This window comes from Vombatus ursinus, unplaced genomic scaffold (genome assembly GCF_900497805.2).
Source record: "Vombatus ursinus unplaced genomic scaffold, bare-nosed wombat genome assembly UNPS02014794.1, whole genome shotgun sequence".
Taxonomy (NCBI): Eukaryota; Metazoa; Chordata; class Mammalia; order Diprotodontia; family Vombatidae; genus Vombatus; species Vombatus ursinus.
Window position 1 is genome coordinate 10,586,014 of NW_020954572.1, and position 16,694 is coordinate 10,602,707.

A 16,694-nucleotide genomic window follows, 5' to 3' on the forward strand; every position below is an offset into this window, starting at 1 on the left:
TCTTTACCGCAAGTCAATAAGGTTAAGTACTTTGAGTTTTTCATCTATGTGATTCATTTGAGATATCCCTACTATTCTCTTTCACCCAGTTTCTCATTACAAATGAAATTTGTAAATCTAGGAGGTTACTAGCCAGAATGGGGCTATGATACATCTGAATGACATGGAATGGAATTAATCAATTGATCAACATTTAATAAGTGCCTAATAATTTAATAATGTGCCAGGTACTGTGTTAAGTACTGGTATAAATTTAGGGAAGTAACAGGAACTACTCAGCATTCTTTAATATATACCCTAAGCTTTCATTTCTCTTTCTCTTTGTTCATGTTATTCCCTATACCTGGAATGACCTAATTGCCTTATTCACAAAAGGGCCTGTTGACTTCTTACTTATCTTTAAAAGCTTAATACAAATATCAACTCAATTTGACATCTCCCTGATCCCCTTATTTAATAATCACCATTCTGCCCCCAAATCTCACAGAATATTGTATCTAAATCTCATCTGCTTACGTATAACTTTCTATTAATTTACTTATAGATTATTAGAAGTATCATGGGATAGTGGTTAGAGAGCTGGCTTTGGATCAAGAAGATATGGGCATTAAATCCTGTCTATAATATATCAACAGCTCTATGGCCTTGGACAAGTCATTTAACCTCTCAACTTTTTGAGCTACTAAGACTATAAATAGCAGAAATGGCCTTGACCTACATTAGTAGAAGATACCAGGGAATTCCCTATAACAGTGAAATAAGTCCAGCTCCTATCTCCTGTCCAATAGATCACCTAGGATCCTAGCAATGTGAGTGTAATTATTTGGCATCATACACTTGGTAAATAAAGGAAATTTACAAAATGGTCATCTTTTGCCAGAAAAAGATGGAAAGACTGAAACGGTCTTGCTATATCTTTCAGCAAGACCATACGTTCCAGTGATAATGTCTTATCTAAACCTTGTAATTCTCCCAGCAGATAAAAATGCTCTGCAAAGAACAGCACACAATAGAGTTATTTCTTAGATGGATCTTCATTGAAAACAAATAAAATTCACGCTCCCTAGTGTAGCAATCAGTGGCCTCCACAAAAAGGTTGGGACTTTCCCTTCCAGTCTTTTCTTCAAGTATTCCTCACTACCAACCTTTCCTCCTCCTCCCTCCAATCCCCACTCCCCAACATTTCTTTGGCTCTTTAACATTTCATTAATCACCCAAAGCGGCACCAGGGCTAACAGCGGGTTATCCCGTGATTTTGTTACATGAACAATCTACCTCCTGATCTACTCGCACATGTCCTGGATGACTCCTTTTATGCCATTTCTGGAATGTAAATTATTTTTGGCAACTGATTTGTTGTGTACTTTGTCCGACATACATCTCCATAATAGCCTTTGGATGACCTGCAATTTTGCTTCTTTGAAGAGTATAGGATTCCATGAGGTTCAAATTATAATATCATTGGAAAATATTAACCCTAAAAATATGAGGTTTTGTGTCATGGAGCAGCTTAGAATCATTGACAACACTGTCCTAAATTCCCAAATATAATCAACTACTTTTCTTCCCATTCAGTTCTGGGCCAAGTTTATTGTCATTGGATCATAGATTTCATCTGGAAGGGACCTTAGAAACCTTTGAATCTACCTTTTCATTTGACAAATAAGGAGGCAGAGGCGCAGAGAGGTCAATGAAATTCCCAGGGTACTCAACCTAGTCCGGGATTGGAAGTCAAGAGCCAACTGTCCTGCCACTGTCCCACATTGTCTCCTGCCATTTTGAAAGATCAGACTCAATGGCTTCAATGGCTAAATGTTATAAAAATACTTTTTTTTTAATTACAAAAAAGTAAATGAAATTTATTTGGCTATCAACTCAGTTTTTTGAAGGAGGGAACCTCTGGTAAATGGATGACTTTATAGAAACACAATTTCATGTTAGAGTAATTAGGAGCTTGGTTATTACTATTGACATGCACATCTTCTTTTAGACCTTAAATGTCACAGATACCTGATTCTTTAATGAGATTTAGACAAGAACATGATTTGGTTGTCCTTTTAATTAGCTTTATTTTGTGAGATACTTAAACCAGTATCTTAGAATGAACAGTAATAATGGTATTTGAAGATTGTGTCACCATAAGGAAAAAATAATACTATGTCAAACCTCATATGACTAGAGATAGAAATGTAAGAAAACAGGTGTTCTGGTTATTCCAATTCATCACAAAGAAGGGTATTGTGTTCATCATTGTCTTTAGCATGCTATCTAAATTTCTTTTAAGGCATTCCAAGATGTTAGAGGTTTGACCTATGCAAAGGAAAAAGGCCAAATATCATTTTTTTCCATTTATTTAATTAAAAGCTTCAGAAAGGAAATCTTTTGTGTGTCTGTTTTGGATAATTGCCAAATACAATTTCCTCTCTGATTGAGATTTTGATATTTCTATCTAAAGCAAATCTTTTTTTCCCCTTTCCATTCTCTCTGCTCTCTCTCCTTTCTTTTCTTTCTTCCCTTCTTTCTCTCCCTTTCTTCCTACCATTCTTCTCTCTTTCTTTCCCTTCCCTTCCTTCTCCCTTCTTTTCTTGGCTAACAACACTATGTTGTATTAAATTACAACAAGAAACCCCTTTACTGTAAAAGCAGTGAAATACAGCACAACAATATGTCCTGTCCCCCCGTGTTCTCTTCAGCATTTTGCAATAAGTTCTCTGGATATATGTGCAGAAAGTACACCAATTTCTCTAGAACTATCTATAACCTGAGGGCAGGATTCAATATGCCTAGTTCAATGATTTCAAATAAGGCTTATTCATTTTTCTCAAACCTGTCAAATGAAATTTTGTGCACTTTTTCTTTTTTTATGGTAATTTTTATTTATTTTTTTGTTTTCAACATTTACTTCCACAAGATTTTGAGTTCCAAATTTTCACCCCATCTCGCCCCTCCCCCCACCCCAAGATGGCATGCATACTAAATACCCCTTCCCCTAGTCTGCCTTCCCTTCTATCTCTCCCCCCCTTCTCTTATCCCCTTCCCCTTCAATTTTCCTGTAGGGCAGGATGGATTTCTGTACCGCATTTCCTGTATTTCTTATTTCCCAGTTGCTTGTGAAAACATTTTTTTTAAACATGTGTTTTTAAAACTTTGGGTTACAAATTTTCTCCCTTGCTCCCTCCCCACCCATCCTCATTGATAAGGCAAGCAACTAAATACAGGTTATATATGTGCAGTTATGCAAAACACTTCCATAGTAGACATGCTGTGAAAAACTAACTATATTTCCCTTAATCCTATCCCGCCCACCCATTTATTCTATTCTTTCTTTTGACCCTGTCCCTCCTCAGAAGTATTTGCTTCTGATTACTCCCTTTCCCAATCTGCCCTCTTCTCTATCATTCCCCTACTCTCTTGTCCCCTTCCCCCCCTATTTTCCTGTAGGGTAAGACAGATTTCCACACCCAATTGAGTGTGTATATTATTCCCTCCTTAAGTCAAATCCTATGAGAATAAGATTCACTCATTCCCTCTCACCTTCTCCCATTTCCCCCCACTGTAAGAGCCTTTTCTTTCTTTTTTTTTTTTGTGGAATAATTTACCCCATCCTACCTCTCCCTTTCTTCTTCTCCTAGTATATTCCTCTCTCACGAGACCCTTAATTTTATTGTCCAGATATGACCCCTTCATTTTCAATTCACCCTGTGCCCTCTATCTGTCTATATCTATATATATGTACATATAATTTTTTGCCCTACAACTACCCTAGTACTGACAAAGGTCTCATGAGTTACAAATATCATCTTTCCATGCAGGAATGTAAACAGTTCAAACGTAATAAATCTCTTATGATTTTCTCTTTCCTGTTTACCTCTTCATGTTCCACTCGAGTCTTGTATTTGAAAATCAAATTTTCTATTCAACTCTAGTCTTTTCATCAAGAATGCTTGAAAGTCCTCTATTTCACTGAATGACCATTTTTCCCCCTGCAGGATTATACTCAGTTCTGCTGGGTAGGTGATTCTTGGTTGTAATCCTATCTCCTTTGCTCTCCGTAATATTATATTCCATGCCCTGCGGTCCCTTAATGTAGAAGCAGTTAAATCTTGTGTTATCCTGATTGTGTTTCTACAATACTTGAATTGTTTCTTTCTGGCTGCCTGTAATATTTTCTCCTTGACCTGGGAACTCTGGAATTTGGCTACAATATTCCTAGGAGTTCTCCTTTGGGGATCTCTTTCAGGAGGAGATCAGTGGATTGTTTCAATTTCTATTTTGCCCTCTGGTTCTAAAATATCAGAAGAGTTTTCCTGGATAATTTCTTGAAAGATGATGTCTAGACTCTTTTTTTGATCATGGCTTTCAGATAGTCCAATAATTTTTAAATTCTCTTTCTTGGATCTATTTTCCAGGTCAGCTGTTTTTCCAGTGAGATATTTCACATTGTTTTCTAATTTTTCATTCTTTTGGATTTGTTTTACAGTGTCTTGATTTCTCATAAAGTCACTAGTTTCCAATCGCTCTATTCTAATTTTTAAGGAAGTATTTTCTTCAGTAATCTTTTAGACTTCCTTTTCCATTTGGCCAATTTTGCTTTTTAGGGCATTCTTCTCCTCACTGGCTTTTTGGACCTCTCTTGCCATTTGGGTTAGGCTATTTTTTTAAGGTGTTATTTTCTTCAGTATTTTTTTGGGTCTCCTTTAGCAAGCTGTTGACTTGTTCTTCATGATTTTCTTGCATCACTCTCAGTTTTTCCTCTATTTCTCTTACTTGCTTCTCAAAATCCCTTTTGAGCTCTTCCAAGGCCTGGGACTGATTCATATTTTTCTTGGAGGCTTTGGATGTAGGAGCTTTGGCTTTGTTGTCTTCTTCTGGTTGTATGTTTTGATCTTTTTTGTCACCAAAGTAAGATAATATAGTCTGACTCTTTTTGTGCTGCGTACTCATGATCCCAGACAATTACTTGAGTTTTAAACTCTTTGTTAAGGTAAAAGTCTCCTTCCAATGTCAAGAGGGTAATGTCCCAAGCTTCAGGGGTTTGTATAGCTGTTTTTAGAGGTACTTCTAGGGACCAGTATATTTTCAGTTCTTCCAAGGTGGTATGATAAGGGGCCACAACAAGCTCTACCACGCCAGCGCCAGCATTCCTCCTCATCCCAGGACCTCAGAACTGTGACCCAGATCCAAGCACAGGTAAAGCAAGAGATTCCTCCCTCAGCACTGGCAGAGAGATCCCTGCAACCCCTCTCTGATCAGCCACTCGATTCCCCCTTAGTCTGTGGGCCGGAAGCTCAGGAAAAAGCCGTGGCCTCACACTGTGCTCTAGACTTGCTGCTAAGACCTAGCTCCTCTCTCACTGCAGTCACAGACTTTTCCTGCTGACCTTCTAAGTTGTCTTTGGCGTTCCTGTGTTGAGAAGTCTGGAAACCGCCACAGCTGCCCGCGATTCAGTCCTCTGAGGCCTGCTCCAGGTAAGCTGCGGCCTGTACACCCACGCTGAACTGCGCTCCTCTCCCAGCCCAGTGCGATACACCTTTCTGATCAACCACCCAGGCTGTCTTGGGCTGGATATTTGTTTCACTCTCTCTCTTTGTGGGCTCTGCTGCTTTAGAATTTGTTTAGAGCCGTATTTGGAGGGCTTTGGGAGAGAGCTCAAGACAGTCACTGCTTTCCCTCCGCCATCTTGGCTCCACCCCCCTGTGCACTTTTTCAAGAAAACAATTAGGTTCTTTTTCTTAGATTGCATTCCTCTAGGAATGTTGTGAGGCTCAAATAAGATAATGGATACAAAGCACTTTGCAAACCTTAAAGCACTACATAAATGATAGGCCTCTCTCTCCCCGCCCCCCCCTCCCCCGTTTGTCTGTCTCATTAGCCTATAGTCACCAGGCCTCCAGTTTGGTGATGACTTGATTCCTTGAGCCTTCCTTCTACTGCATTCATATGGAACTCAAACAATGTTTACAGAGCAATACAGGGGAGTGCTGGTAACTATTTGACAATCCAGCGGGAGAAAATGAATGTAAGTATTACATTTTTAACTTTAGTCTGTATTATTAATACTTTCTTAAGTGTAGACAACCAACCAAACAATAAATTAAACCCAAATGACAGCTACTATGATTTCTGAGGTGTAAATGTTAAAACTAAAATTTAACAATGGACTTTTGAAAGCAGATTAGAGCTGGGTCCAGCACACCCCTGCTTAGTTCCCACCTACTTTCCAATCATTTCATCTAACTTTACACACTCTGTTCTAGTCAAATTTCCCTGCCAGCTGTTCCTCATACACAAGATTCGATCCCTCCTTTGCACATGGTTCCCCATACCTGTGATGCATGGTCTACTTCACTTCTGCCTCTTGGAAAAACCTAGCTTCCTTCACAGTACAGCTCAGAGGCTCCTTCCTAACACAAACTCTTTCCTGATCCCCCTATTTGTTTGTTTTCACTGACTCTTGAAATGTCTTTGTACAACTGTGATAAGATAAAGTTGCCTCTGGGAATTGACAGGTCCCACCTTCCCTGATACAGCACTTCAACTGAGGGCATTGAAAATTCCAGTCAAATGGAGTCTGGACTTCTCAGACTTGGTGGGTGCTTAAGACTATATCACCAAACTCTGAGGACCAGAATGGTATCCAGATGGAGAAGAAGACACCCCAAGAGAAGCTAAGTGCCACTGTATCTCTCCTTGTTGCATATTCTTGCTATTAGGGCAAAGTAAACCTCCCTTAGTTAAATATTCAATGATTTGTGAGCTCTTCATTTTGTCCCAACAACAAACTTGAACTGGGAGAATGCTAGCACTGAGATCATGCCTCCAACAACTTCATAGTTAGTTTATACTTACTTATCTGCATACATGAAATCTTTCCTTCCCACCACTTAGTAAAAAGTTTGTTCCTTAAGGGAAGGAATTGTTTCATCAATCACCAAGCATTTATTCAGCACCTACTTCAATACCAGACATTAGATATGTGCTGGGGATGCACATACAATGAATGAAACAATCCTGACTTTGGAGGACCTTACAATCTAATAGAAGAGATAACTAATCCATAAGTATGTAAAGAATATATATAAAGAGAATAAATACAAATTACATTAAAAGTAGTGAAATACAAGGTAGTGTGGGAGGGAGAGTGCTACAGTTGGAAGGCGGAGGAAGTTTCACATGCCAGGTACCTCCTAGCACAGTTTATTGTTGGTTTTAATTGGTAAGGCCTGAACTTTCTCATTAAGATAATACAGATTTGAAGACTTAAATGAACAGTTAAGTTTTAGCTTGAAAAAGATATAGAAACACATTCTCCACAAGGAGCAGCATAGAGTTAGTACATACCTCAAAGCCTGGGCTGACAGGAGACTGAGACATAAAGTGGGGAAGAAGAAAGGCAGGGCAAAGGAGCAGAATAAAAAAAGAAAATTTAAAGAAAGAAAATAATGTTATTAGGGAAAGAAAAAGATGCATATATTTATTAATTTCACATAAATATATATATATATTAGTAATAGCTTTAATAGATTAAAACCACACCAAGCCTTTCGAATCCCTTGTATATTATCTTAAAAGTACTTTCACTATACTATCTTATTTGAATTTTACAACAACTCCCTTGAGGTTGATATTGCAGCCATTATTATTTTCATTTTACAGATGAGGAAACTGAGGATGACGGAAGCTAAGTGACTTGCCTATGGTCATTAAAACTATTAAGTATCAGATATGGGATGTGAGTATATATCTTTCCTATTCCAAGCCCAACATTCTACCTTGCTTGATGAAAAAATAAAATAATAACAAATTGCCTTAATCCTAACTTAGTTCTTCTTTGCAGAGGTGAGAGGCTATGTGTATAGAAGTCTGCATATAATGTCAGATTTAGTTACTTTATTACTTCATTTTGCTGAAATGTTTTTATTTTTTTCTTTTTCTTTTGTGTTATAAGGGATGGCACTCTGGCACAGTGAGGAGGAGGGAAATGTATTATTTAAATGCATTAAAACAAAAAGACATCAACCAAAGCTGCAAAATGGGGAAAAAATTTAAAAAGTTAGGTTTTCTTTACTATAATTGATCTTTTTGATGAGAAAAGAAACACAAAGTTCATCAGAGTAATACAAAATTTCAGTTGTTATTCCCTTGCAGGTAGAAAGGAACAAGGTGTTCAACTGCACACATTCCAGCTATGTTGTACCAGCCTGGACAGATGCTACTATTAAAAGGTTAAGTATTCAAAAGAAGACACACATGGCTACCATGAAATTGATTCAAATGAATGTTCCTTCTAAGTATCACATTTGCAAATCTGACAAACTCCACAGTTTCAAAATGATTATAAAGAGTAAGAGAATGGTAGGTCTTTACAGAAAAGGATTATAATTGAACTACATTGTTAAAGTCAAGTGGAGTAATTATCCTGCACATTTGATCCCTGTAAGCATATATGTATTTCACATTTATAAAGCACTTCATGGTTACAAAATCTCTATGTACATCATCTAACTTTATCCTAACAACAGCGAGATCATTTGGGTTGCTGTTTTAATTTGGGATTTCATCAGGGTAGAAAGCTCTCTCTAGGTGGTAAATTTCTTCTGCCAATATGCGTTAAAAGTTCTCCGCAATTGATGGTAGCAGAGAGTTGCCTGGGAGCACTGAGAACTGAAGTGATCTGTCAGTCAGACAATAAACATTTATTAAGCTCCTACTCTGTGCCAGGCACCGTGCTCAGCACTGGAATACAAAGAGAAGCTAACGGTAGTTCCTATCCTTGAGGAACTCATAATCTAATGTGGGAGATAATATAAATAGAAATATTAGATTAATATTAGATTAGAAATATTCGATAAATATAAAAAGAAATAGAAATAAAAAGAAAATTATAAGCAAAGAGAAGGTACTAGAACTAAGAGAGATGGTGAAAGGTTTCATTTAGAAGGTGGGATTTTAGCTGGAATTAGGATGGATGCCAGGGAAGCCAGAAAGTAGGTAAAGAGAAAGAACATTCCATGCATGAGGGAGTTGGGAGACTGAGTGATGAAGGTTACACAGTCACTCCCTTGCCTTTCCAAGGGATAGAGATAGCTCCATGCCCTGGAAGCAGAATCATCCCCACCCTTCCCCCATCAAACAGAGAATGTGAAGCAGGCTAGACTCAATGCTGTATAAAGGACTGTCAGGGTTTTGACAGGTATATGCCTACTGTCAAATGTAATGGTGACAGTGAGCCCTAATAGCTACTGTACTCTGGAACAGCCCCAAAAGAGAGAAAAGCATGCTTTGCTTGGGGTGGTATGTCTTTTCTCCTCTCACAGTTGGGTAGAGTTTATCAGGGTTAAGTACAGAGCTGCAAAAGAAAGAAAGGTTTAAGGTTGTCTAACTCACCTAAGCACCCTCACTGTGAGGGACAAAGGGGTCTGTTAAGTAACAGGGAAAAGTCATTTGGATGTCAATTATCAGTGCTAAAAATTACTTCAAAACATGCTACAAAAATAAAATTCAGGTCAATATAAGGAATACTTTCATAGCATGCGAGATATATATTAAATCCATGCCACATTGGGGAGTCAGGATGATTTGAATTTAAATCTTGTCCAGATCCCTGCTAGCTATGTGAGCTTGGGCAAAGCATTTAATTTCTTTAAGCCTCAGTTTCCTCATGTGGAATGAGGATAAGGGCACTTACTTTTCAGGGTATTTGTGACAATCAAATGACATAACATACGAAAAGAGCTTTGAAACCTTAAAGCACTATGTAAAGCTCTGAAGGTAATTTTAGCGAGTTCTTCATTACACAGAAATGGCACTCGACTACATCTAATACCTCATGGCATCATGGAAAAATAATGAATGCTATTGACGAACATTGCAAGTAGGTATGTTACATAATGATAGATTATTAATAGTATATATTTTATTTATACAAATATTTTGGGGGGATTAAATGAAAACAAGGACTTATCATTTATTTATAATTTATATATTTAGATAAGAGGATTTTACCACCTCAATATACTTTTGTTTGTCTTCCTATTAACAATAAGCTTCTTGGCGATAATAATTAGAAGCAACAGCAAATAATTGCCCATTTCTTGTGCTCCATGTCACTTGCAACAATGGGAAACTCAATGAGTAGAACATTTTAATTGCGAAGATGACAAACATTATGTTTACATCTATTCTATCATTTTCTTTTATCCAAATTAAATTGACTTGGAGCATAGCAACTTTAACAAAACTAAACCATTAGTTTAAATCCATCAAATTTTAAAGACTATATTAAAATTTACAAATGTCCCATTTATTTTCAAAAAGAAAACATGAGAACAACATAATGCATTTACATATTGATAGATCTACCCAAACTGCTACATTGCATATATTGTTTTGGCTTGGGTTTCATTGAATGAGGAATGTTTAGTATTCAATTGCATTCAGCATTTATTTTGACAACCTCATCTCTGTTGGTGGAATGTAATTCTTCTCCTGGGTTTATTTGATGAGAAACTGAAAACATAAGGAAGACCTTCTCTTCCCCAAAACCCTTTTGTCTGCCAAAAACAAGAGAGAAAGCTTTGAAATAATGGAGGAAAAATACTTATTTACTATAATATACTGTATTTGTTATATATTTTATTTAAAAAGATACATATAGCTTTCTTGTAATTAAGATTAGGTGAAGTAATAACAACTAAATATCTATTAAACAGTAAAGCTGTTCTTAGCAATGTTTAATTAATTTTCTCAAAATTGGCTAATCTCTTCTGCTTAATTCAAGTATTATACCAACTCTCTTTCTTCTTTTCTTCTTAATTTTTCTCACAATGAAAGTCTGGTACTATTTTCTTTTAATGTATATATAAGACAACTATGTTGAAAAGTAAAGGTTAAAACTCACTATTCACTATTAAAACTCAAGTTTTAATATCTGTATCTTTTTTTTTTTTATCTTTGTGAAGGTCATTAAGACCTGAGGACATGATTCACTAAGGGAGGCTAAGAAAGCAAATTCTGAGATTCTGCATAAAAAAAGGATTGGGTCTCTTTTACATTGTCTTGATGATGACTGTCAGCACAGAGCTGCCTGAAAGGATTAAATAAATGCTATTTGTGTTGCCCTGTCTTCTTTACACTCAATGAGGAACAGATCCCACTCCAAGACCAGTATAATCCAGAGCTATTTCAGGACTGGTAGCTACTATGAAGCCTGGGAGACAGCAGACTAGTGAGCAAGGGGAATTACTTTTCTTTAATGCACAAGCCTGAGACTGAGGGAGGGAGGAGAGTGAACGGCCTTTCTCCCACTATTCCTTATGATCTGTCAGTAATCAGGCTTGGCTTCACACATATCAAATATCTGGTAAGGAACAGTCATGATTAGGGAGACCTTATAATCTCTTTTGCATTTTAATTGTCTCATTCAAGCTACAGTGTGACATTACAGGTACCAAGGGAATAGTTCTGAAAGAATGAAAAATCTCAGTGGGTGAGCTCAACAGGCCAAAAATGTGAAGAATAAACTTCATATTTTAACATTGAAATATTTCATCTCCTTTACTAAGTGGAAATCCAAGAAAAAAGAGTAAATATCAGCTACTGAGTGACCTTATTAAGAGTAAATAATATTGTTTGGGCTCATTAGGATTTTCAGTCCCTGGAAAGTTATTACACTGTGCAGTGGTAAAGAGGAAGAGCTTGAGTAGACTGTAAGCTGACATATTGCATTCCTAGTTATTTCAAATTCCTTGGCTGAATTTCTTTCTATGTGACTCAACAAATGGGTCAATACTCCAAGTTAATACCACAAAACAGAGTTATTTACTTAGGCCAAGAATATATTATACATGTAAATGTAATATGTGGGTGAACTGCCTTGCTTTGTACATCCAGATACTATTGTTTATTTTTCCTAATTAAAAAAAAAACAAACCTAAAATCTTGAGTCTACTGTTTTTCTGAGGAAATCTGTATACCACAAGACATAAGGGAAAAAGTATTAAATGCATACCAGTAATTTTAGCAATACAACCATTCTTTTTATAAAACATGTATTTCTACTTTGCTCCAGTAATAATTGTTCATTTATGCCACTAATTAGTCTAATATACATTAGAAAAGAATGACTTTTTTAAAAATATCTGGTTTCTAAATTTGGACAAACTACATTTCATGAATGTTAAAAAATGAGTGTGTACTACTCCAGCTTTTTGGTTAGCAACGGATCCAGCATCCCCCCCGCCCCATTCTAACAAGGTTAACAGGTAAAGACCTGAAAATTGTTCATCACTCAATTTAGATGAAAAGTTATTAACACAAATGTATACTGTATATTTATAGTTGCCTATCTTAGGATCTCAAAGCTCTTCACATTTCACACATATTATCTTATTGAACTTAACACTCCAATTATATGTTTCAAACCTGTCTCACTGCCTTAACATGAAAATAGAAACAGAAAAATGGAAAAGCATACCAGGAGAGCCTCATCTTGGGTGCTAGTTGAGAGTTCTGAAGATGTTGTCCGGACAGTAGTGAGCCCTGTTAAAGAAACATTGGATAGCCGCCTTCTCCTCACACCACTGCAATTGTTGGGGATTTTAAATGCACATCTCTTATGGTAGTTCAGGCCACATCCTGGAAAAAGTAAAATGATACTCTGCTTAGTAAATGTTATCCAACACTATATAAAAAGATATAAAGAATAAATTCATTTTAAACACTACTTCTTGAATTTTTCTTGGAGTTAATTTTGAAATATAAATCTGATTTTGATACCTTTCTTCTTTTTTAAATGTTTTATTGATGTGTTTTAACAGCATAAACACTTACAGATTACCCAGCTTCATCTCTTGCAACAAAAAACAGTTAAGAAAAAGTAATACAGTGACTTCCATCTGAAAGTACACACATTTCAAATCTGTAATTCCTCCTCCCCCTTGCAACATCTCTCTATTTTACTTAAAAAATAATAGAAATCTATTTTTTTTACTCTTCCTACCCTCAGTGGGGAGGGGGGGAAGAAGAAAAACAAGTTTCTTGTAACAAATATCTATATTCAAGCAAAACAAATTTCTTCACTGGCTGCGTATTCTCTCTCTTTCTCTCTCTCTCTCTCTCTCTCTCTCCCAGTCTCCTTTCCTCCCTCTTTCTCTCTCCCTGTCTAATATATGTATGTATAGATATTCAGTACTCAAATTCTTTCTTTCTCTGTAGTGTGTGTGTGTGTGTGTGTGTGTGTGTGTGTGAGTATGTGTACACTAAGTATTTAGGCTTCCTTGCTTGTAAATTTCTTAAAATCTGAATTTACATGACTTCACTGGTAAGTGGTACCAATATATAGATGACACCCTTCATATGTTTATATATGTGTATAGATGTGTGTGTATATATATTTGATATATATGTATAGTACATATAGATATAATTCAGTAGTCAAATTCTGTCACATCACTGTAATGGATTTTTAGCAGTGAAACTGTTCCCTACAAAAGCAGGTATGTGATTAGAACTTAAGAACCAGAGCACAAGATAGCGTTGGGATTCCATGACTACCATTTTGATTATTCATGGTCCTACCTGAAGATCTCAGGCAATCTACTCCAATTCAACCTTTACTTTTGCCACTGTTAGGGTTGTCCCTAATAAATCTACATTATGGAAAGGTCTTCCCTTTGTGTTTATAAGTAGAGAATTACTTTGGTTGTAGGTCATACTGGAAGTTTGGCTATAACGAATACAAAATATTAACTGACCAAATTAATAAACTATACATGAACTTGGGTCACCCAGCCATTTTTTCTGCCAGGATGTTTTCACATTATACATAAAGAGATTATTAGGCTTCCTTGCTTGTAAACTTCTTGGAATTTGAAGTTACATGACCTCACTGTTAAGTAGTATTAATATATAGATGACACCCTTCATGATCTGGTAAGCAGTTCAGTTCATTTTTAACTCCATGTCATATATTCATTAATTCATTTCTTCAATTCAATTCAAAATTTTCTTTCTCAAAGAAAAGGAAGGGGAAAATAAGCAAATTCTCAATTCTCATTGACATATAACTAAAAAATATCTCTTGAAACTTAATTTGAAAATAAGAGCCCTGAGAGAGGGGTTGGTATTAATTCAGCATAAACAAAAAATCCAAATAAAAAAGAATAAGAACTGAACAAAGATACAATATTTGAAGACCTCCTTTGGCCTGTGAGCAGGAATTTCTGTGTAGGAATCAAAACAATGCTTATTCTCTTAAAGAAATAAAAGGGTTTTATGTCCTGATAAACCAATGCATTACTTCACATATCAAAGATGATAAAAATTTTCACTTCAAAAGGAAATAAAGGAATAAGCTTCTTTTATAGCATAAAACTTATTATTTTTCCCATTACAGAATTATAAGGGAATATTAAAGGGAATATTCAGAAAGTTCAAGCTTTAAATGAAATATTCCATTCAGAACACTGGATTGAGAAAAAACAATGAATCATGTAGCGGTAAGAAAGACATACTGAAAAATTCTTTTCCCCCATGGCATGATGGTGCTGAGGTAGGATTCTTTTTAAATAATTTTAGGCAACGACTATTACTATTTTAAAAAAATATGTAAATACATTTATCGACATGCAATAAACCTTACAATTTTCTATATCTTTAAACTGTTTAACACATAATATATCATTTTGCTGTAATCATTTATTTTATAGGCATGATTTGTGACTGAGTTCATAAGATTTTAATTTGCATTCTCCAATTTTTCATCACAAAATCACACTTTTATCATATTAAATGTTAAGTACAGCTCAGATACACTGTCCATTTTTCCTAATCAAATCTGGATTACAGTCCATAGGCTTGAAAATTTTTTTCACTTTTTAAAATTATTCAATTAACAAGTGTTTTTTTTTTATTAATCTATTCTACCCACTAATCACACTTACCCTTTCATTTAAAAAAAACAAAACCTGTAACAAAGACCAAGACCAAATCCTTCAGTATATATCTACATAGCTCAGTAAAACTAATTCCACCATTCTTGTTGTTCAATCATTCAAATTGTGTCCGACTCTTCATGACCCCATCTGGATTTTTCTTGGCAAAGATACTGGAGTGGTTTGTCATGTCCTTCATCAGCTCATTTTACAGATGAGGAACTGAGGCAGACAGGATTAAGTGACTTGCCCAGGGTCATACATTATTCCCACATTAGCCATGTCCAAAAATGTATGTCTCTGTCTGCATTTTAAGGCCAATGGCATGTTTCATCTTTATTCTTCTGGACTTTTAAGACCATTACTCTATAAAAAGAGAAGCTATGGGGGTGGGAACACAGTTGGTAAGGTGTAGGAAAGAAAAAGGTAATTCAAACATACCTCAATTTTGATTTAACAAGGGACATAACCTACCTTCACATTTAAGCCCTTGGCGGACAAGTCCCCATAACATTTCTCCGCAGTGGTCACAGAAAGCTGGAGCTCGGTACGAATGAACAAATAGTGCATGAGGTCGGATCTGAAAATCTTCAAAGGTGGCAGAAGCTGCAAAATAGTAAAAATATTGAAAAATAACTTAAATGAATACAGTCGCAATTGTACAGTCATCTTGCTAATGGTTAACTGAGATCTTCCAAAAATATAAGTTTCATCTTAACCATTATACTCAACCTTTGCTTAAGGACTATGAATTAGGAACACATTTGACTCGCAGTTTCACCTCCTTTCTCTGACCATATTCTTTCATAGACTGAGATGTGAATGAAGTGGGATCTAGATAAAATATAAACAGTAAACGCAGGAAAAGAAACTTGGAAAATGTATGAACAGCAAAATCAGTCTCTGAATATTTGAATTGCCATATTAGACTACTAGACAATTTTCCGTTCCCAAAGGAGAGGAAAATATTCAATTTACATTGAGTGTCCTTCACACATGTGGCACAGCCTGTCCTCCATTCCTGGAATACACTCCCTTCTCACTTGTGCCTTTTAGAATCTCTAGTTTTCCTCAAAGCTCAGTTCAATTACTACCCTCTAATTACCCTGTATTTATTTTGCAAAAATTGTGCAAATGATTCTTTGCCTACATGTTTCCTCTGATAAGATTACAAGCTCCCTGAGGGCAGGGACTATTCCATTTTTATCTTTGTATTACTAAGAGCCTAGTGTACATAGGTGTTTTGTTAACTGACTGATTGTTGGCAAACAAATACATTAGTTTAAAAAAATGGAGGCCATAATTATGATCCTAAAAATGGAAAAGAAAAGGGTAGGGAACTTCTGGCAGTCTACTGAGGAAGTCAGAATTATTGCAAAATGTTAGCTTGTCTTAGACTAGTGAGGTTAATACAATACACTGTGTAAGTCCTTCCATTATAAACCATATATATTTGTGTTGTAGAATGTATCTTTGCATGTGTTTGTGTGTGTGTGTGTGTGTGTTTATGAGGCCCATGAAAAGTTTTAAAAAGCCATTTCTTTAAAATCAGAACTTGTTTCCCTCTTACGGCCTCCCTGCTACATTCATTGTTATTCTATGGTTGCAAAATTATCATCAATGTGCATTTTAGTCTACCCAGAGAGATCTTGCTAAGAGTTTGCAAATGATTTCCAAAGATGAGATAATCATCATATTCTGAAAATACTTACTTTTGGGGGGGGGAGTGTGCAGTGGTGGGATAAAATGAAAAAAAAAAAA

At 36.0% G+C, this 16,694-nt stretch overlaps 1 protein-coding gene across 1 annotated transcript in view; it reads right to left on the minus strand.

The window, feature by feature from the left end:
* PRKD1 (protein kinase D1) overlaps positions 1-16,694 on the minus strand; it is a 389,696-nt gene that overhangs the window by 99,685 nt on the left and 273,317 nt on the right. The window contains exons 3-4 of the mRNA XM_027870203.1: positions 15,408-15,539; positions 12,476-12,636 (exon numbers count right to left, since the gene is read on the minus strand). Coding sequence (XP_027726004.1) covers positions 12,476-12,636; positions 15,408-15,539 — 293 coding nt within the window. The remainder of the gene's footprint in view (positions 1-12,475; positions 12,637-15,407; positions 15,540-16,694) is intronic.